Consider the following 20896-nt stretch of genomic DNA (forward strand, 5'->3'; position numbering starts at 1 on the left):
AACCGGAATGCAGGATTTTACCTGAGATTCTTGAGGGCAGGGACCATGGCTCTGTCATCCCAGTGCCGCCTCTCAGGGCCTCACACAGAGCAGAGCTCCACACGTGTTTGTAACACGGATGGATGTATGGATTAAATGATCTTAACCGCTTACCATCACCATTAGCCACTTCTGCCACATGCCCCTCTCCCCGCTCTCAGTGAGGGGGCCTTTCTTTTTTTTTTTGGTTAAATTTTCTTATTAGTCCTCTGCTTGTTGTTCCTGAAACGAGGAGAAGTTTGGTGCTGATTTCTGTTAGATGCTCCTTAGAACTTCTGTTTTAATCTTGTCGTCTCACTTTCCATTTCTTTTATACTTGGTTTTAAAATTCTGGGGCAACTGAGCGCTTCATTGAAATTCCGTTTTGGCATATTTAAGGGTTCCTGAAGTCTGGTTATCTCTTTTTCTAAATAAACTCTTTCTAAATCAACTGTTTCAGATGATTCATATTCACTTATGGATATAATGGAATGGTCCATTATACACTCCCCCTCCCCGCGCCCTCCTCACCCCCCATGGAATCAGACAACAAGAGAACAGAATGTTCTTTAACATATAGGTGAATGCCCTATGTAAAATATTGAAATGCACAGCCACAGATTATGCTAGCATTATGTGTGTTTCTATTTCTTACATTTGCAACTCATGTTGTTGATTCCAGAATGTTCTCAAAGGTTCCTTTTTCAAAGCACATTTTTATCTCACTGAACCCTTGCACTTACTCTTTGTCTCGGGTGTTTGCAAATAATTCAAAAGAGCCATTGATGTAGGCAGTTTGTAGTGAACAACACGGATGACTATATTGGAAAATACTTTAATGGTATCATATTCCAAGTGTGCAAAACCCTTATTTATCCCGCATGATTTCAAGTAATGAATGACGACCTTTAAATCTCTTTCAAATAGTGAGATTTTTGCTACTTTTTGCATTTCAAACTGCGGGACATTTTAAGTACTCTTCTTTTAGTCTTAGATCCTTACAGTGTATTTTTAAGTTTATTTCTAAGGACAAGTCATGCAAATTTGAAATATTTCCCACAAAGGCAATGGAAGGTTGTGGACTTATTTGCCATGTCCTACAGCCGTGTACACACGGGCATTTTGAAACCAGGAGAGCTCTGTTGTAAGGGTGTGTCCACCACTTGGTTTCTGCGGTTGATGTCAGGTCACAGAAGGGGCCAGGTTCCCGTTGCACTGGGGTCAGTATTGTGTCTCTGGAAACCTTCCAAGATGCTTTCTATTTGCCTGGGCCATGAACTACCCTTTGCGCTGGGATCCCCTCACACAGGGCCACCTTTTACCCTCCCCTCCAGCTCACCCAGATTTGGCCTCTCTTCCGCTGCTCCTACTCTCTCCCAAGGCCCTCTACTCAACACATGGTCTCAGATTTGCTATTTATCCAACACATATCTTTTTTTTAAAATTTAATTTTTTTAAAATTAAGTCTTTATTGTTCAGATTATTACAGATGTTCCTCTTTTTTGCCCCCATAGCTCCCCTCCACCCCGCTTCCACCCCACCCTCTGCCCTTATCCCCCCGCCCCCCCACCCCAATGTCCTCATCCATAGGTGTACGATTTTTGTCCAGTCTCTTCCCGCACCCCCCATACCCCTTTCCCCAGAGAATTATCAGTCCACTTCCTTTCTATGCCCCTGATTCTATTATATTCACCAGTTTATTCTGTTCATCAGATTTTTTATTTACTTGATTTTTAGATTCACTTGTTTATAGATATGTACTTGTTGTTTGTAATTTTTATCTTTACCTTTTTTCTTCTTCTTCCTCTTCTTAAAGAATACATTTCAGCATTTCATATAATACTGGTTTGGTGGTGATGAACTCCTTTAGCTTTTTCTTATCTGTGAAGCTCTTTATCTGACCTTCGATTCTGAATGATAGCTTTGCTGGGTAAAGTAATCTTGGTTGTAGGTTCTTGCTATTCATCACTTTGAATATTTCTTGTCACTCCCTTCTGGCCTGCATAGTTTCTGTTGAAAAATCAGCTGACAATTGTATGGGTACTCCCTTGTAGGTAACTGACTGTTTTTCTCTTGCTGCTCTTAAGATTCTCTGTTATTTTAATTATGATGTGTCTTGGTGTGGTTGGATTCCTTTTGTTTGGGGTTCTCTGCGCTTCCTGGACTTTTAAGTCTATTTCTTTCACCAGGTGGGGGAAGATTTCTGTCATTATTTCTTCAAATAGGTTTTCAATATCTTGTTCTCTCTCTTCTTCTGGCATCCCTATAATTTGGATGTTGGTATGCTTGAAGTTGTCCCAGGGGCTCCTTACACTATCTTCATATTTTTGGATTCTTTTCTCTTTTCCAGTTGGGTGTTTTTTGCTTTTTCGTATTTCAAATCTTTGACTTGATTCTTGCTATCCTTTAGTCTGCTGTTGGATCTCTGTATAATATTCTTTATTTCAGTCAGTGTATGCTTAATTTCTATTTGGTCCTTTTTCATATCCTTGAGGGTCTCACTACATTTATTTAGGGTCTCACTAGCTTTATTGAGGGTCTTATTAAATTTATCAGTGGTTTCTAGAAAATTCTTGAAAAACCTTTTAAGTGTGGTTTTGAACTCTATATCCAGTAGTTTGCTTTCCTCCATTTCTGTCATATGTGACTTGTTTCTTTGTCTCTGCATTTTGGCTGCTTCCCTGTGTTGATAGGGTGGCTTTCTGTGCTAGGTGTCCCATAGGGCCCAGTGGCTCAGCCTCCCCAATTACCTGAGGTGGACACTCTTGGTGCACCCCTTTGAGGGCTGTGTGCACAGTCTTGTTGTAGTTAAGCCTTGACTGTAGTTGGTATCACTGGGCCGAATTGACCTCCAGGCCAATTGGCTATGAGGATCAGCTGTGTCTGCACTGGGAGAACTTCTGTGCTGGAGACACCCTTCTGGGGCAAGACTTGCTTCAGTGGGGCTTTGGTGCTCACTGAGTCTGCCCCCTGAGTGTGTCCCTTATGGATCTGAGGAGTTGTAATCTGGATGGTCCAACTCTGACCACTTGGTACACTGGCACTTGGATCTCTAAGGAGGTGCTAATTTAGCCTCTGCCTGAGGCTATCCAGCAGGAACTATGGAGAGATCTGTAGATTCCACTTCTTTGTTTTGGATTTAGAGGTGCCCAGATGAGGCCCAGCTGTGAAGCAATGCAAGCGGTTGTGGGGCCTTGGGCCTTCTTTTGGATGTTCTAGTTCTCTCTGACCCAGCTGCAGTTTGTTAGGTAATTGCAGATTGCAAAGGGCCAGGTCATTCATATGCAAAAGCCTCTGCTAGCAACTTGGGTGGGGTGGGGTCTCAGGGAATCAACAGGGTAGAGCAAACAGCTATGGCTGATCCTCAGCCCTGCACTAAGAGGCCCCGGGTCTCAGTGTCCCGTGGTAATTGCTGCAAGCACCTCTGAGATAAAGCCACCCTTGAGTTCCACCTGCTGCCAGACAGTCCAGTTTCTCTCCATATGAGTCTGGGTCCCCAGAGACTCGCCCAGAACTGGAGTTCAGAGCAGTCAGGAGCTTGTGTCTCCCTCCTGATTGAAAAAGACAACCGTGTCCTCAGTTGCCAGCCCGTTCCGCGCACGCCTCCATACCTCTGCACTTTACTTCCGCACCTCCTCTGAGTCTCAGTGTGTTTTTCTCTTTCCTTCTAGTTGTAGAATTTCCACTCAGCCAGCCTTCCTCTGGTTCTGGATGATGTCCATTTTGTCTTTTAGTTGTATTTTTGAAGTGGTTGTGTGAGGCAGCAATTTCAGCTGTTTACCTATGCCGCCATCTTGGTTTCTCTCAACACATATCTTTTGAGCTCCTATCATGTTCCATGCACTGCGTCAGGTCCATGAGAACAAGGAGGGAAAGAGAGCTCCTTCAAAGAGTTCTGATTATGGACAAGATGAACAGTTACCAAAATGGAGTGACTGTTGTTACCAAAAAATCATTGGGAGGCCACCTAATCCACTCCTGGATGGGCAGGCAGGTTCCTGGAAAGCTGATCCCCATGGTGTGGTGGCCAGGAACCAGATCCCCCGTGAGACCTCTCAGGGCTACCTGAAGAGCAATCTGAGGAGCTGGATCACCCCAGAGCAGCTGGGCAGGGCCAGAGAAATACTGTTTTATGGCTGTAGTTAGCTCCATTCCTACAAGGCCAATCAGGAAGCTCCTCCCAGGAAAAAGATCTAGGTATTTTGGGGTTCTCTAAGAAACGCAGGTTCACATACTATCATCTTGGAAAATCCTTTCCAGGAAAAGGTGTCATATGATCTTGCCTCTGTTCTCTGAGCGACTAAAGCTACTCAATTCTAAATGCTGTACACACGAATGAGAGTGAAAATGGCAAGTAATGTCTTAATGTTATTCTCAAAACAGTTCTGACCTCATGGATCCCATGAAAGAATCTCTGGGACTCACCGGGTCACTGGGCCATATGTGGAGAACTACTCACCTCAAGTATAGTCTTAAAATGCATTCTGAGCATGCACCTGGGTTAATGGGGAAGAAATTCTGTGACTGATAAAGATATCTGCCTTGGGCCTGGGAGTAAGGAGTGGTGACACGTTTGCCATACATTTGACATCCCCTTGAAGCACAATCTCATATTTCATTAAGCTCATGGACGTTCAACCTATCTATGATAATAATAATGGTTTAAAAATAAATCTTCCGCCGAAACTGGTTTGGCTCAGTGGATAGAGCGTCGGCCTGCAGACTGAAAGGTCCCAGGTTCGATTCCGGTCAAGGGCATGTACCTGGGTTGCGGGCACATCCCCAGTGGGGAGTGTGCAGGAGGCAGCTGGTCGATGTTTCTCTCTCATCGATGTTTCTAACTCTCTACCTCTCTCCTTTCCTCTCTGTAAAAACTGAATAAAATATATTTAAAAAAAAAAATCTTCCATTATCTATACCTCAAAATGAGTGTTACTCTGCAGAGCTGTCATCTTTAGGGGCCAGCTATTTCAACAACAATCACTGGGATTAAACTGATGCAGTTATTTGTATACCCAAAATGCAAATCACACTGATCACTTTGTAGACAAACTTGGTTTTGACCAAGATGACACTTCGGAGCTGGATAAATTACTTACTCCACCAGTCGTGGCTCCAAATGACTTCCAATTCATGAACAAATGAAATTGGCCTTGAAGGATGCACACATGCTATCAATAAGGGCACTAAAATTATTTCACCACTTACTAGAGTGTCTGGATTGTGTCAGTTGCTGTGTTCAGAGCAGGAATGGAAAGAAAAGGCATAATTCTTGCCCCGAGGAGCTTATAATCTGCACCCGACAGACAAGGACATCAACAGTTAAAATTCCGCATAGCACGTGTGATAGCTGAGGGGAGGCAGTTAACTCTCTCTGAGGGGATGGAGAGGAGTGAGTTCAACCGAAAGATTTGGATGAGTCAGGTGGTGGTGGAACAGGGGAAGGTGGCACCTCAGTGAGGGGGCCTTTCTTTCCTTTTTTTTTTTTTTTTAAATTTTCTTATTAGTCCTCTGCTTCTTGTTCCTGAAACGAGGAGAAGTTTGGTGCTGATTTCTGTTAGATGCTCCTTAGAACTTCTGTTTTAATCTTGTCGTCTCACTTTCCATTTCTTTTATACTTGGTTTTAAAATTCTGGGGCAACTGAGCTCTTCTTTGAAATTCCGTTTTGGCATATTTAAGGGTTCCTGAAGTCTGGTTATCTCTTTTTCTAAATAACGCTTTTGCTTCATTACTTCATGCAAGTTCTGTTGCAGAGATATGAATAAATCCATGTGTTTTTTTGATGCTTCCTTTTCATGCTGAGATTGACTTCTGCTTTCATCTAATTCCTTCTGCAACTCTTGTGTTTTATATTGTGAACACATATGATGATGTGATTCAGCCTTCAGTAAAGCCTCTGTCGTAGATAGTTTTCTTTGGATATCAGCCAGTTCTCCTTGAAGTTGTCTCACAACTGCCTCAGATTTCACTTTCTTAATGAGCTCTTTCTATCCCCTTTGGTTTGCAAAGGTGTTTGGTCAGAATTCCATCTTGTAATATACTGGCATTCTGTTCTTGAGAAAGTCGCCTCTGAGTGTAATTTTTGTTCTTCAACAACATCATTCCTTCTTACAGTCTTCAATGCCATCACTTGTGTTCTAGTGGTGTTTTCAACTTTGGGGTTCATTTCAGCTGCTTTAATAGACTGCCTTTCTTTTTGTCCTAACTGCACCGTATTCTTTTTATATAACAGATCAGCTTTTTGTCTCTTCTCTTTTTCTTCTTTGAAGTTAAATCTATCAGAATCTTCATTCACCGCAATAGGAAGCTGCTGCTTATCACTTTGTTCACTGTTGCTTTTCTGTCTCACTCCAACACTGTCACTGTCATCATCAGCCCCATCATACATGTTTCTTGACACTCCCCTCTTACTATTTGTCTGCTCTTTTCTTTCTTCAACAACCATGGGTTCAACTGGCTGGGGAGACTGGGGGGACTATTCATCTTCTCCCAGTATTCTTTTCCACAAGGATCTTGCTCTTACATGCCAACTCATATTTCACACAGTTCAGTCTCAATGAGAGAAAGGATGTGATGCAGGAAGACGGCCGCCTCTCCTTCCTTCTCCTCCCAGGATGCTGGCAGCGAGGCCGAGGGGGCCTTTCAAAAGGGAAGTCCTGGAGGTGGAAGACCTGGAGGTGGAAGACGAAAGCATGGGCCATCTGCACACCTTGCTGGTAATTCAGCAACGATGGCGGCAGAGCTGGCGTGCAGCGAGGCAGAAACTCACACAGGCCTGATAGACCAGCGCTGCTGGGTTTTATCTCGAAGGCTAAGGAAATTCATGACCAGCTTGCATTTTAGAAAGATCACGCTGAGCTCCTGCCATGTGCCATGTACTGTGCCAGGTCCATACAAACAAACAAACAAACAAACAAAACGAGCCAGATCTGTCCCTGTCCAGCCCCTGACCCAGTGGCCATGCTGGGTCAGCCCGGGTGAGGCTCTTGGCTTTGACCCATGTCAGGCCACTTGACCTGGCTCAGTCCCACAGCCGGGCATTCACTCTGACCTTAGGGCTCGCCTCTCTGACAGACAGGAAGGGAGAGACAGGGAGGACAAGTCGGAAAGCACCGCACCTGTCACCTTGACTGGCAGAGTGGGCACAGCACACGCCCCACACAGCTGCACACCGGGTGACAGGGACTCAGCTTTGGAGCTGATTCGCTGGGGTTGGACGCTTCTGATTCCCTCTAAGCCTCAGAGTCTTCATCCACAAAGTGAAGAAGCGCAACTTGCCTCAGTTGGGAGACTTAACTTCACAGACTAGTCTGTAAACTGCGTAGCACAGACCCTCGTACGTAGCAGGCGCTCAAAAATGGTGGGCATTTTCTCTGTATGACGCGTCACTCCAAGCCCAGGGCCGGTGGACGCACGGCAGAGGGCAAAACCAAATACAGCTTGGAAATGTGGGCACCCGGGGGCGGGGGGGTGGGGTGGGGGGGAGAGGGCGGCTTGCCACAACGTCCAAAATTAGCGTTTCGCCTAGTGTGACACTGTGCTGTCCAACCTCCAGAGACATCCAATCAGGATCAAATAAAACTGCGGAGGAGGTGCAAGTAACTACAATACGGGGTTGTGTCAAGGTGCTCTTACTGGGTTGTGGCGGGCTCCTGTGCCTGCAAGACTGTGAATTTCCGTCGGCTCTGCCCGATGAACACGAGTGCGTGCCCGGCCAGGCCAGAAGCCTGTCCCCAGGACGGGGAGGGGCGTGCCCCCGAGTGCAGATTCGAACCCATCCGCTATCACCCGCACTGGGCCCCCACAAAAGAAAGGAAAACAGGAGAGACATTGGATTGGATCTTCCAGAAGGTCTTTGTTGCAATTTTCTCCATCATTGAAAAAAAAAAAATTACATCATCAAATAAAGACAGTAGCAGCACGGCGTATTGAAATGTCACAAGCAAATGTGCTTTTGTACTTTTCCTAAGAACATTACGAAATTCCCTCCTCACCCCCACCCCACCTTATTTTCTGTAAAATGCCTTTTTTTTTTTTTTTTTTTTTAAAGCACCATGAAATCCTAGAGAGAAAGATAGGTGAGACACCTCCACTCATGGGTTTATCCTCGTCGCCTTCGTCATCACCGGGCCCCCTGCCTGTGACTCTGGACGGGAAAGAGGCCTGAGGCGGGCTTGTGGGTTGGTTTGCGTATCTCTTCTCCCTTCAAGCTTGGGTGCCCTGACCCCAAAGGAGAGGTTTGTCAATTACCGGCCACAGCACAGGTCTGCGATGGAGCGGGAGTCCTTGCAAGGATTTTTTTTTTTTTTTTTTTTTAAAGCACAGGGAACTACTTGAGATTTTTCTCAAGAACCGAGAACAGAAAGCAGATTCCAAATCTCTTAGGCACCTCTCATTTCTCCTCCATGCCGCTGTGTTGATGTCAGGTGACTTGGGGCCCGCCCTGGGGGGAGGGAACTGAGGTTCACCTGGAGGGGGGACCTGTGGGTGAGGTCCGGGGCAGCTGGTTTATGGTGCCGGGACAGAGGGCAGGGCTTTCTGGACGGCCACGCCATGGGCCCACTGCTGCCAAGTTTCCTTGTGCAGAATTAAGCGAACCTACAATGCCCAAGTCAAGTCCCCTTTGCTTCTGTTCGTGTTTTTTTAAGGCCGTGACTAACTCGCTCTTATACCCCCAGAAAGTCCCTCTACTCACGCAGTGGCTGCTTTGCACACAGTTGCACCCTCACTGTGAGAAGGTGTGACCCCCCTGGAAATGTGAGCGGGATGCGGAATGCAGGGGCGTGAAATGCAGGACTGGCTTTTTCTTCTCTCTTTCTTCAAAGTCTCTGCAGACTTGTTTGCTTTCCTAGGCCTTCCCTATGGTTCGGACACCGGGGCGCCCACTGGGTGGTCTACATTCTTACCCCGTCCGTCCAGTGAGTAAAAACCCGCCCTGCCCACATGCTGGCCACACTCTCACTTCTCCCCAAAGCCAAGCCCACAGGTAGATGAATGGCATGGACTCAGCCAGGCAATGATATCATCTCAGAGAGAGGCAAGGGGGCGGTTTGCTAATGTCTAGCACAATGGGGGCGTTCAGTGTGAAATGGTCGCCATTTCCTGTGCGTGTGTGTGCACATGTGTGTGTACGTGTGTGTGTGTGTGTGTGAGCAAGAGATGTCTATAGTAACTGAATTCCTGAAGTAACCACGAGGAACCTTGACTACCATTGACTGCAAATAGCAACAGCTTAAACTTCTTCAAGTAGTCTTAACACCATGCAAAAAATGCCCGCATAGCATGAGCCCTCCAGGTGACAGTGTGCTGTAGACTGGGCCTACAACAGGGCACACTCCTAATTTGGACAGCAGGCTCTCAGATGCATCTGGTCTCCATCAATTATCCAGAACACAAATCCCAAAGAGCAGGAGATTAAGCTCTCATGTTAGCCATTAGTCAGTGTTCACAAATCCAGCTAATACGCATGCTTAAGACATGTAGGTTGTAGACCAGGGACTGTTGGTCAGAGAACTGCAGAACTAAAAGGGACCTTGACAGTGATCTTTGTTTAACTCCCCAGATGTGCTGATGAGGTAACAGAGATGTCGGCAAGGGGACAGGGGTCCCCACAATCCCAGGCTGGGATCGGTAGAGCACAACCAGATAGTCCCACTCACCTTAACTGTAGGCCAGGGACACCCCTGCCTACACACACATTGAGGCCTGACCCCCAAAGTGATAAATTTCTGGAGCCCCAATTGGGTTAGGACTGTGTATTGAGCTTCAGTCTCTTCAAATTAACCCTTGGTTCTCACCAGTAAACCTCCAGATGTGTTTTGGAAGAAAAAGTCGGGACCTAATTACCAGGTGAAGCAAAAGACACTGCCGGCTAAAGACCCCGAACAGGTGCCCTTTCTGTGTGTAGAGTCAACAAGTCTATTCCAGGTTTACAATGGGGTGAGGGGTGGCGGTTGGAAGGGCAGGGCTGTGCTCATGGGCATTACGACTTTGTAGCAGCTTTGCCATATCCACATGTTTTCTACGTGCTATTTGACCCCACCTTTGAAAAGTAACATTCAAGCAACTTCAAAATAACTGGCCACCCCCCACGAAGACAAGTCCAACCTCTTATTCCTTCTCAGCGTCTCCTTTGGAGACCACATTATAGTTTGTCAAACACTTTGCCCACATCTCCCTAGAGGAGGGCTCGTCTTTGATTTTGTTCATCAGGGTTTTGGCCTCATTTGTCCTCAGGGAGAGGGTTACATACATGGGGGATGTTCCCCCTCTCAGTCAAGGGCCATTGCAATCCCTTTATACTACTGTGATTTAACGCAACTTGGGAAGCGTCCATCCATGCACACACCATCACCTCTTCCATTTGGTCAAGTGTGCACTTTGCTGTGACTTGTTGATTCCTGCTGTCTGCAGAGTTTCTGCCAAGTAAGTGAGTAAAGTGCAAAAGAGTGCTTTCAAAGGGCATTTTTAACCATACAGAAAGGGTGCCACACACAGGACTCCCACAATCAAAGCCCAAAGAACGTACAGTCACTCTGCAAGGCAAACACTTGTGGCCATTTTAACACAAAGACCATGTATGCTCTTGGTAGTAGAGCTCCCCCCACCTCTGTGTGCTGTGTCCACGAAACTGGAAAGACATACACGCACAGAACGCATACACGTGCACACACACATGCCCACACACGCACACACACACTCAAGGGTGCATTGTAGCAAAGTCGAAAGCAGACTTTGGTCAGACAGGCTTTGAATAGCAGCTCTACCACTTTCTTGCTGTGTGCCATTGGGTAAGTTACTTAGCTTCTCTGAGCCTCCATGTCCTCATCTCTACAAGGGGTTTGCAAACACTTCCCACAGTGTGTGGCTATGATATTGGGATGGTTCAATGTCTTTAAAGTGCCTAATCTAATGCCCGGCCCATGGCAGCCACTGGATCAGTGGTTCTCAACCTTCCGGCCCTTTAAATACAGTTCCTTATGTTGTGACCCAACCATAAAATTATTTTTGTTGCTACTTCATAACTGTAATGTTGCTACTGTTATGAATCGTAATGTAAACATCTGATATGCAGGATGGTCTTAGGCGACCTCCGTGAAAGGGTTGTTCGACTGCCAAAGGGGTCGCGACCCACAGGTTGAGAACCACTGCACTGGATAAATGACCGGGAAGTCTCTTTGCCAGATTTGGCTGTCGGGTCTAGAGTTTCATCACACCACTCTAAAGAAAGTACCAAGTCATAGAGGGTGGATGGATACCCAAATGAATGACATCCATGAACAGTTGGATCAGGAAGCTTTTTAACTTGACAGAATGAGAAAGTCCCAGTTATCTACCAATTTCTTAAAACACATCTCTTCAGGCTGCCACAATCCCGTGGTAAGAAACCATTGCCCGCACCTGGACAAGCATCGCTTCCCAAGCGCCTGTTTATTGCTGCGGGGACACAGGATGTCACCAGCGAGCTGCTGCTCCAGCCCCACGGAGGCACTAACTCACGCCTGCCTCAGGCAGGAAGGGCCTCATCATGGTTGATCTTACCTGGCTGCTTCCCCAGAGCAATGCCCAACTTTAGAGCCTCCACGTTTGGGCAGGGGTGGGGGTGCTGCCTGTGCTCCAGGCAAGGGAGAGCTGTCTCCCACGGTACCAGGGGTCAAGGATGGGGTGGGTATCATTTTCCCTGGAAGTCTCCGCTAGTCCTGGGATCTTTTGATAAATCCACCTGTGTGATAGTCACGTGAATCCTCGCCCCTGCCCCCCCCTGCCCCCCCCCCCCCCCAAAGGCGGCACTGAGCAGCAGAGGCCCATGGCCATCCAGGTCCCAATGCTTGTGTGTGGCCCAAGCAGCTAAGTCTGAACCAGTCTAAGGACCAGCCAATTAGGGAAAAGGCTGAGGCTCACACGGGATGGTTGGCCTAGTACATATTTTTCCCTTTCAGGGAAAAATCCATTTAAAGTCTTCCTCTCAAAACATATGACTAGCTATTCCCCCACTTTCCTTCACTGAGGTTCTCGCCTCACCGAGCAACTCTGTATCGTGTGTTGGTTACTGGCGTTGCAAGAGCAGGTACTGGATAAAGAAACGAGCAAGGAAAAGGAATGCTTTCAAACTAAAGGAATGCCCAAACGTAAAGGCAAAATATTTGAAATACTTCTTTTAAGTATTATTTTTTAAAATGGCATTAATGGCACTTCAACTGCAAACAAAAACGACTCAGTTTTCTTGTACAAGGGTTGGTTGAGGGGTTAGTTTCCCTCCAGCCTGGAGATAGCAAGATTGGCTCTTGTAACTATGTCTACCCTAAGACACCCCAAGGGACAAAAAGCCCTGAGATGGAATGATGCCATGGTCCCCCTTGGTGTGTCTCAGACATGCAGGATGCCCATTTTTATAAAATTTTAGGATCAGCTAGACAGAACAGCAAGCCGCTGGCATCATGCAAGGCAATTGTTTTGGTACTTTCTCCCCCCCTCTTATCAAAGCAGGTTACAACCGAAGTTCCACCAGAAAAGTGAACGTGGACATTTCAAAACCAGTTTATTTCACCATTGCACCCACTGAGGAAAAGGCATGATTCTTTGCCCGTTAACCACGCAGCGGTTGAGGTTGAAGTTTCACCAAGGCCTGCCGGTCCGTTTGGACTACCTACCCCCGTGAGAAAGACCAAGTTCAGTAGGCTTCTGGCCTTGGTTGAGGTGATATCCACAGTGCGATGTTTGTGATTATTTTTCTTCTTTTGTGATGAGGAAAGCAACTGCACCTTTGAATACGTGTGCTCTGATCCGCTTCCAACAAATCCCGGGACCTCTCAGGCCCCGCACAGCACTCATTGGAGCTGAGAAGGGCTAGGGATGCGCTGCGTGGCTTGGATCCGAATTCAAGCTCAGAGCAACACGCCCAAATGTCAACACAAACCCTCCTTACCGGTCCCAGGTCGCCCCCAATCCGGTCCCCTTCTGGGTGTGCATACATCACGGGCGGTAGGCTCAGGAAGTGAGACTCCGTGTAAAAGACAAACCTGCTTCTCTCAGAAGGCTGGTCTAGGGAATAGCTGCCCTTGTCTATGTGCCCTCCAGGGCGGCGCTGCCCAGGGGTACAGCACCACCGGCCACTCGGCCTTGACACTTGGTGGCCGTGACCTCCGACGCGTGCACACGCTCCCCGGGTGTCCCGCGGTGGCTCATCCGAAGCGGAGTCCTTGTTCTTTGATCCCTTTTGGCAGAGCAAACTTTCTCAGTCCTTTATGGCACAGTGAAATCTATCTTCCAATGCTATGTAATTTTGGACTAAGGAGAAGTCTGTTTAAGGCACGTGTCTCGGGGTGAATATAAAAACACACACAACGCTTCCTCGAGCCCGGGTGTCCGGAACCTTTAGCTCCTGCCTTCCAGCAACGCGTTGTTCTCGTGTTCCCTGTCTTTGGTGTCCGCGGGGACCATGCCGTTCTCCAAGCCGGCGGGCGGCTGCGCGCAGTGGGTCAGCATGGCCGTGCTGGAGTGGTCGGAGTTGCACATCTTCTCCGTCTCCTCCTCTCTCTTCTCCTCGTCCAGGGAGTAGTTGCGGAAGGTCTTGTAGATCTTCTGCACGTCCTCGGGCAAGGCCTTCTTGGCGTCCTTGTTTTTCCTCTTGGTGAGCTTGGCGCTGGACCCGAACTTGTTGATGATGTTGTCCTCGGAGGCCCCCTGCGCGTGCTTGTGCAGCGGCTCGGGCCCGCGGAGGCGCAGGTTGTTGGGCCGGTTGTTGATGCTCTCCTGGGAGGAGGCCTTGCCGCGGCCCGCGTCCAGCGCCGCGAACACGGAGCGCTTCTCGGGGGAGAGCATGTCGAGCGAGTGCGCGCGCTGGTCCAGGCCCAGGCGCCGGCGCTCCATGCTGCGCAGCGTGGCCGCGCGCTGCAGCTTGTCGTGGATCTCCACGCTCAGCCGCCGCCGCGTCTCCCGGAACTCGGCCGTCACGTTGGCCTTCCACTCGGCCGCGTGGGCCTTGATCTCCCCCACCTGGCGGGACACAGAAAGGGCAACAGCCCGCTGAGAGATCGCGCTCTGCCGGGCGCCCCCCAGCGCCCACCGCCCACCGCCCTGGGGTGTCCCCCACGGGAAGGCCCAGAGGGGGCGCTGCAAACGCCCAGGGCCGGGGGTGGAGGCTGCCTCTGCCCTGATCTCTCCCCCCTAAGTACCCGTCGCTGGTGGGCTCCTGGCTGATGTGGCTCAGGAAGGGGCTTGTGCTGGGGAGCAAGGGAGGCTTGGGATTTGGAGATGGGCCTGGGAGAGAGGCGGGCGGCACTTGCGGGGAGAGGGCAGCGGGCTGAGTTGGACAGGCCTGCAGGGTTCCCGTGATGTGCCCACCGCCTTTTCACGGGATGGTCTCATTCCTGGGACATTCCTGGGGCAGTCACCTCTAGCTGATGGTTTTCAGTGTTATGTCAGAGAAAGACGTGCACTAGCTCAGTCCTGGCCACCAGCAGATTTTCAGAAAGTCCTTTGCCCTTCCCCGTCCCTCCGACGCCTCTCTGGGGAGGGTGACCAGTCAGCCTGGAGCTGTCCTGATTTTAAAAGGGGGAGTCCTGTATCCTAGGTCCGCCCTCAGCCCTGGGCAAGCTGGGACTGTGGTCGCCCTGCATGTGGGCCATGCTGTGGCCATGTGCTGTCAGGCTCATCCTGGTTTAAGAAGAACCCCCCCCCCCCCCCCCCACCCAGGGCACCGGATAACCAAATTTCCTCGGTGGGGGAGCTGGAAGGGGGCAGGCTCAGAGTCCAGTTCTGCATGAAGCTCATTATCAGATCTCTGGGCTCTTACTCAGCATGGCACATAGCACAAGCACCATGTTTTCCCAGACGGACGGACGAGGAACTCAGATTTCGGCACTGAGGAAAGTCAGTGTGTATGTGGCACGTTCTCTTTCCTTATAGCTGATTGTTAGCAGGCCAGTTAGATACCTGGGGGCTCAGACTGGGCGGAGACGGCATTGCTAGGGTTCTGGAGGCCAGGAGAACGACATTGTGCCCAGGAGTGAGAGGGCCAGTTTCTCCACTCAGCAACCTTCTCCTGGACCCTTGCATGCAGAATGGCTGTACCCGGGAAGTACACAGCTTTCTTCAAGAGGCTGCCCCTCTTTTTGTTTGTTTCTTTGTTTATTTTAATCTCCCTTCCTTTCTTTACTTCTTCCCTTCTCCTTCCCTTGCCTCCTCCGTTCTCATTTCTTTCCCCCTCTTCCTAGAAGAACTACATGGACTTTTGTTTTTTAAACTCACAAAGGATCTGCCTTTCCTTCCCAGACTTTCCTTTTCTCGCCTTTGTGTAGGCTTGCACGCACGTTTAGCTGCGGGAGTCAAGGCTGCGTGCTCTGGGGTATACTTCTTTCCACAGATGGGACCGCCAGGAGGGGGTACAGGTGAAAGGGGCCCCTTGGGTTCGCTTCCCCGGGGCTGGCCGCTGCTCAGTGATTTCAGCCTCACTCAGAATCAGGGAAGATTCATGATGTTCAAGTGCACTTCCATTCAGGCCCTGTGACCTGAGGGACAGGCAGGCTTTCTGAAGCTTTTTATGATTTTTCGACGCCTCCCCATACATTTTCTGACAGGGGGCAATTGCACACCTCCCTCGACCACAGTCTCCCTCTGCTGACGAGTTCTATATTTTCCTTTTCATTCCATTTTTTTTTAAAACGAAGTTGCTGTTTACTGTTCTTTGCAGGATCTGTGGGCTGGTGACTGAGTCACCAGATTTCCTCACCTGCCAAAAAAGGATCCGCAAGTAATTGCTATTCAATTTCACTTGGCTTTTAGGTAATGATCCCAAACAAGGAAGCCTTGTGAGCCCTCCATTGAGTAAGAAACACTCCAGCCCACAGAATAGAGAGAGGAGATTCTTGACACGAGCTCATCTAACCTCAGGAACATTCGTAGAATCTGGAAGGGGTCCTACCTCTTCTTTTGTCTTTTTGGACAGAACCCGTAGCCAATCTCCGATCATACTGAGGACGGCTGCAAAGTAGGCAAGGCCAACAAGGATCCAAAACCACACGAGGGGCTTATACCACTCCCGGTAATTGATGCCAGCATTTCCCCCTGAAAACAACGAAACGTTACTGGAAGCAGGGTCTAGCACGGGGTCTTTGCGGAGCAAACATATTCTGGTCCATGTAGCGGAGATGCCAGCCCATCACCATCTAACACCAAGACGCTAGGCCTGCTGTACAGGAGATGTGGTGGGGGTTGGAAGACAAGGAAAAGATGTTCCTGTTCTTAAAGGAGCCTGACTTGTGGCTGAACTCCCTGTGATTCTTGACCACTAACCATAGTACCCACAGCAGAATATGCCCGTGGCCAGCTTGATCCGCCTGTTCTCTCCCTGAGCTTGACAGTGAATGACTAGAGCTAGAGGACAACAGATCAGGCCCAGTTGTCAATTGCTTTTTTCTTAAACCTCTTTAAATGTAATACAAATAAAAAAAACACACCATTTAATCATCCCTCATGGTTTGGAAGTCATGAAACCGTTTCCTTCTTCAGCGCACACGCATTTACCAAGAGCTAAGTGCAAATTTAGACTTTATGGCATTCCTGACACTTTGATGCAAGCCATAGTGATTTAATGCTGAGGCTGGTGTTTACATGATGCTAATCCAAAGGGTCAATTAAACTGAGTAATTAGAACCACCACAGCCATGCTAGAACTAAATGGGACCTTTAAGGCCAGCTAGTCAATCCCTTTGTTATAAATAGAGATTACAGGAAAAATCCATCAACTCAAATGGGCCAGTTGCCTGATTGCATTGAATGGTTGTTACGTTGACCCTACCAGTCATTTGTTCCAAATAATAAGCCTATTTATTCTAGCCTTCCTTCAGGCACTGCCAAAGGCAACCAAGCAAAATAGGTTCCAAGCCCAGCCCCCCCACTGAAAGAAATGGGGACCTTCCATGAAATAATTGATGTCAGCCTCGTTCTCACTCCGTGAGATGTGTTACCCAATGAACCAGGCAGGCGGTGATTCCTAAAACAGTTGACATTAGCTATGTACCGGTAGTTATGCTATTACATGATGAGTGATAACTAGTCTTTCTCACTGGGTCATGGTTGTAACCTCATCTAGATCGCTGAGTCTATATTGAACTCTTTACGGTATCATAGCAGCAGCGGGCCAGGTGCTATGGCCTGTGGTTCTTCTCAATGCAACCAAACCCACTTAACAAATGTTTTTCACCCCACCAGTGTGGCTCAGTGGTTTGGTGTCAATGCACAACCCAGGAGATCATGGTTCGATTCCCGGTCAGGGCACATACTCAGGTTGCAGGCTTGATCTCCAGTAGGGGGTGTGCAGGAGGCAGTTGAATGATGATTCTTATCATTGATGTTTCTATCTCCCTCTCCCTCTCCCTCTCCCTCTCCTTCTCCCTCTCCCTTCCTCTCTCTGAAATCAATAAAAATATATTCAAATATTTTTTTCCCAATCATGGCTTCTTTTCAATATTATTTTGCATTGGTTTCAGGTGTATAGCTTAATGGTCACACAATCATGTACTTTACTGTGTTCCCTTCAATATTTCTAATACCCAACTGATGCCCATACATAGTTATTGCAATATTATTGACTGTATTCCCTATGCTGTACTTTACATCTCGGTGACTCTTTTGTAACTACCAATTTGTTCTTCTTAACACCTTCACCTCTTTCTCCCAGTCCCCTAACCCTCCTCTCCTTTGGCAACCCACTTTTCAATGCAGCCATGAGATCTCAACAGCTACTGCCATTTATTAAAATTAGAATTCCAAACATTGCTAAAGGGCTCCAGACCCCCTCTGTTTAGTGGTTTGGTTAAGCTGGCTTTATTTTTCCTCTTTATGTACACACACACACACACACACACACACACCCTGCGCAGCTTTCTCTAGGATGCTACTGGAGTTCATGCAACATTAAGTGGTTTTTGAGCTTTTTCCTTGGGGCTATTATCTGAGAGCAAATATTTACCTTAGCCAGTCCAGTCACCATCATCCAACAGGATTGTCACTAGGGTGCGCTATCGAGCAGCACATTAATCACCTTTCTCCCTCTTTATCAGCGGCTTGTCCAGAGTTTGGGGCTTTCCCTGTGCTCCCAGTCAGAGCTGTGAAATGCTATAATGTTCTCTGTCCTAAAGTGAGTCAGCTACCCAGTAAACCAGCACTGAAACCTGTGTGGTGATCGGTGCTCCAGTTATATTTTTAATAGAGTTGATACCTTGTTCAATCACAGCAACTATCAACTCTTGTTAGTACACCTTTTTAAACAACCGGGCATCTTTCCCTGTCACCCTGAGAGCATTGCCAAAAAGGTTGTGAAAAGCTTCCGGCCTTTTAAGGCATGCATTCTTCGGACCTGGGACCTGGAGAAGGGCCTGGCCTAATTGCAGCTGGCTCTGTGATAAGAGATCCCTATCTGTGAGGACCTCAGGACAGAGGAAATAGGACTCTGTACTCAGTGGTAAGTAAGGGAATTGAAACAGGACCAGTCGTTTGACTAAGGAGGCCACGCCCTTCCCAGGTAAGTAAAGGTAAGGTCAAGTGCTGGTCTGTGCTAAGTGCTCACAGTCCATGGTGTCTAACACAGATAAATACAAGCCATGAAGTTTTAAAATCTCATGTTCCCAGGGCTCTGCTATCTGCGCCCCAGATGAGCAGATGGACAGATTGAACTGAACAATATTAGAGCAGGGCCCTCTAGCAGGCAGCCCGGGGTTAGCACAGTGCTCTGAGGCAAACTACGCTTGGGGGGAACGTAAAGATGTTTGTGAAATGGTTCCAAACGCCAGCTGCCACGACAGCCTTAATTGGGACCTCAGGTGGGTTTCCCCACGGACGAGCTCCGGAGGATGCTAAGGAATTAACTGGACAATCGTTCCTCTTCCTTTTCTCTGCTTCTCTGTGTCAGGCCCTAGTCAGGTGGCACCAGGGGACTGTCCCCCGAGGCGAGGAATTGCACAAGGGGTTGAGTGCTGTGCATAAGGAAAGACTGATGGGCTCCCAGGCTTTTATACACAATGCTCAATCACTTCAACTTTGCAATTCTTAGCCCTTAGTCAATAGAAAGGAAGACAGATTGAAACTGCTATTTCTACAGTGGGGACATCAATCTTAGCCTGGCCGGTTGCAGTAGCTACAAGGTCACTGTGCTGGTTATCTGTATCACAGAACTGACCTATTGAGGAGCCTCCACATCCCCCTCCCCAGACTCTCCTGTTTCCCAGATTCCCAAGGACCAGGTCCCTGTCATCGTGGGCACCATATGCCATGGAGATCCCAAGGCACAGCCAAGATCAAATGCCAGATGAAGGACAGTCGGCCTGGGAGTGCACCCCTGAGCTGTCCAGGCTGCTGCTGACCTGGGGACTGGTCAAGGCCACATAGACCACCCACCATTTTGAACTTACGATGGAGGTGTTCACGCAAAGCACTCACTTCTTGGAGTAAAGAAGGATCGGTCAGTGGGCTGGCTCCCTGGAACTACCCCATTAGGAGTGGATAGGGTGGCCTCCTCCTCCTGTTCCTGCCTTCCTACCACACTCTGGGAAGGTGGTAGGCACTTGTAAGAGGCTGGATCCCACCTCATTTTCAGCTCTCTCTGTCCCTAGAGGAAAGTGATGGTGGTTTTCTTTGGCTTCCATAAACCCAGCCCATGGGCATTTATGTTCACACTGAAGGCTATTGCTTCTGTCCACATTCATGCAGAATCTGTTAACACTCTGTTCCCTGAGCGGGCAGCTCTGATCTCAGTTGTCAACTGAGTCCTAAGCCTTGTGGGCACGCCCTGGACAGCTTTTGCAGGGACAACGGCCCTCACCTCAGGTGTGGCAGGAAGCTTAAGCTGCAGATCCTTGCAGGCTCAGCTCTGTGCTAATCTCTTCAGGGTTTCACATTTGCTGCTTGCTAATATAGCCTTTATCGATGGATCCAAGGAGCCTTAATACAATTCAGAAGCCCCAACTTCAATGAGAAATTCATTTCACTCATGCATAATTCATATGACGATAAGGGCGCTATGCATCCTGGGAGGAAGAGGCTGCCTTCCCTCTCACAGCAGGAGCCTGATGCTGCTTAGATCACAGAGAACCACGGCCTTGAAATGAGCCCGTGCACAGCAGCGGGGATACTGGGCCTTTGCCGTTCGCTTCTCTCACAACTCCTTTGCTCATGGTGTTGAAAAGCACCGCCAACCACCTCTCCACCACCCACGGGGGCCCTGGTGACTGGGAGGCCCGGGGTGCTCACCTGCCACATAGTCGCCAAAGCCCACCGTGGTGAGAGTGACCACCACAAAGTAAATGGACTCCAGGGCCGTCCACCCCTCGATGTATTTGAAAATGACGGCAGGGATCGTCACAAACACAATGCAGCCGGCCAGGATGAACAGGATGGTGGAGATGACCCGGATCTTGGTCTGACTCACTTGCTTTTTCTGGGAACAGCAAAGGAGAAAGACAAGTCAGTTTCATCGCCCTGGAGCCAGAGATACAGAAGAAAATGTCTTCTGTCAGAGGCTTTTTAAAAATGGAATTTATTGGGGTGACCTTGGTTAATAAAATCAGAGAGGTTTCAGGTGTTCAATTCTAAAATATATCATCTGTATATTGTGTGTTCACCATCCCGAGTCTCCTTCCATCACCCTTTACTTCCCCCCCACCCTTTACCCTCTTCTTCTACCTCCCCCTCCCTCCACCCTTTTCCAGTAATAATCACCGTACTGTTGTCTGTATGAGTTTTTGCTTAATCCTTTCCCCTTTTTCACCCTGCCCCGCACCCCCTCCCCTCTGACAGCTGTCAGTCTGTTCTCTATGAGTCTGTTTCTGTTTTGTTTGTTCGTCAGTCTTACCCTTTGCGACAGCATGGATGGACCCGGAG

At 48.5% G+C, this 20896-nt stretch overlaps 1 protein-coding gene across 3 annotated transcripts in view; it reads right to left on the reverse strand.

Moving 5' to 3' along the window:
- Positions 1–5523: 5523 nt before the first annotated feature.
- The window catches only part of KCNK10 (potassium two pore domain channel subfamily K member 10), a 118517-nt gene continuing 103144 nt past the window's right edge, over positions 5524–20896 (reverse strand). For 2 of the 3 annotated variants that reach the window (XM_081090554.1, XM_081090553.1), the window contains exons 5-7: positions 20267–20453; positions 15942–16084; positions 12251–14014 (exon numbers count right to left, since the gene is read on the reverse strand). In XM_081090554.1, the coding sequence (XP_080946680.1) occupies positions 13394–14014; positions 15942–16084; positions 20267–20453 (951 nt within the window). In that variant the 3' untranslated portion in view covers positions 12251–13393. Of the gene's footprint in view, positions 6691–12250; positions 14015–15941; positions 16085–20266; positions 20454–20896 lie in introns of those variants that run through there. The other variant, XM_081090555.1, reaches the window with a different exon arrangement.

The sequence above is a fragment of the Myotis nattereri genome (genome assembly GCF_964212035.1).
Source record: "Myotis nattereri genome assembly, chromosome: 1".
NCBI classification, from domain to species: domain Eukaryota; kingdom Metazoa; phylum Chordata; class Mammalia; order Chiroptera; family Vespertilionidae; genus Myotis; species Myotis nattereri.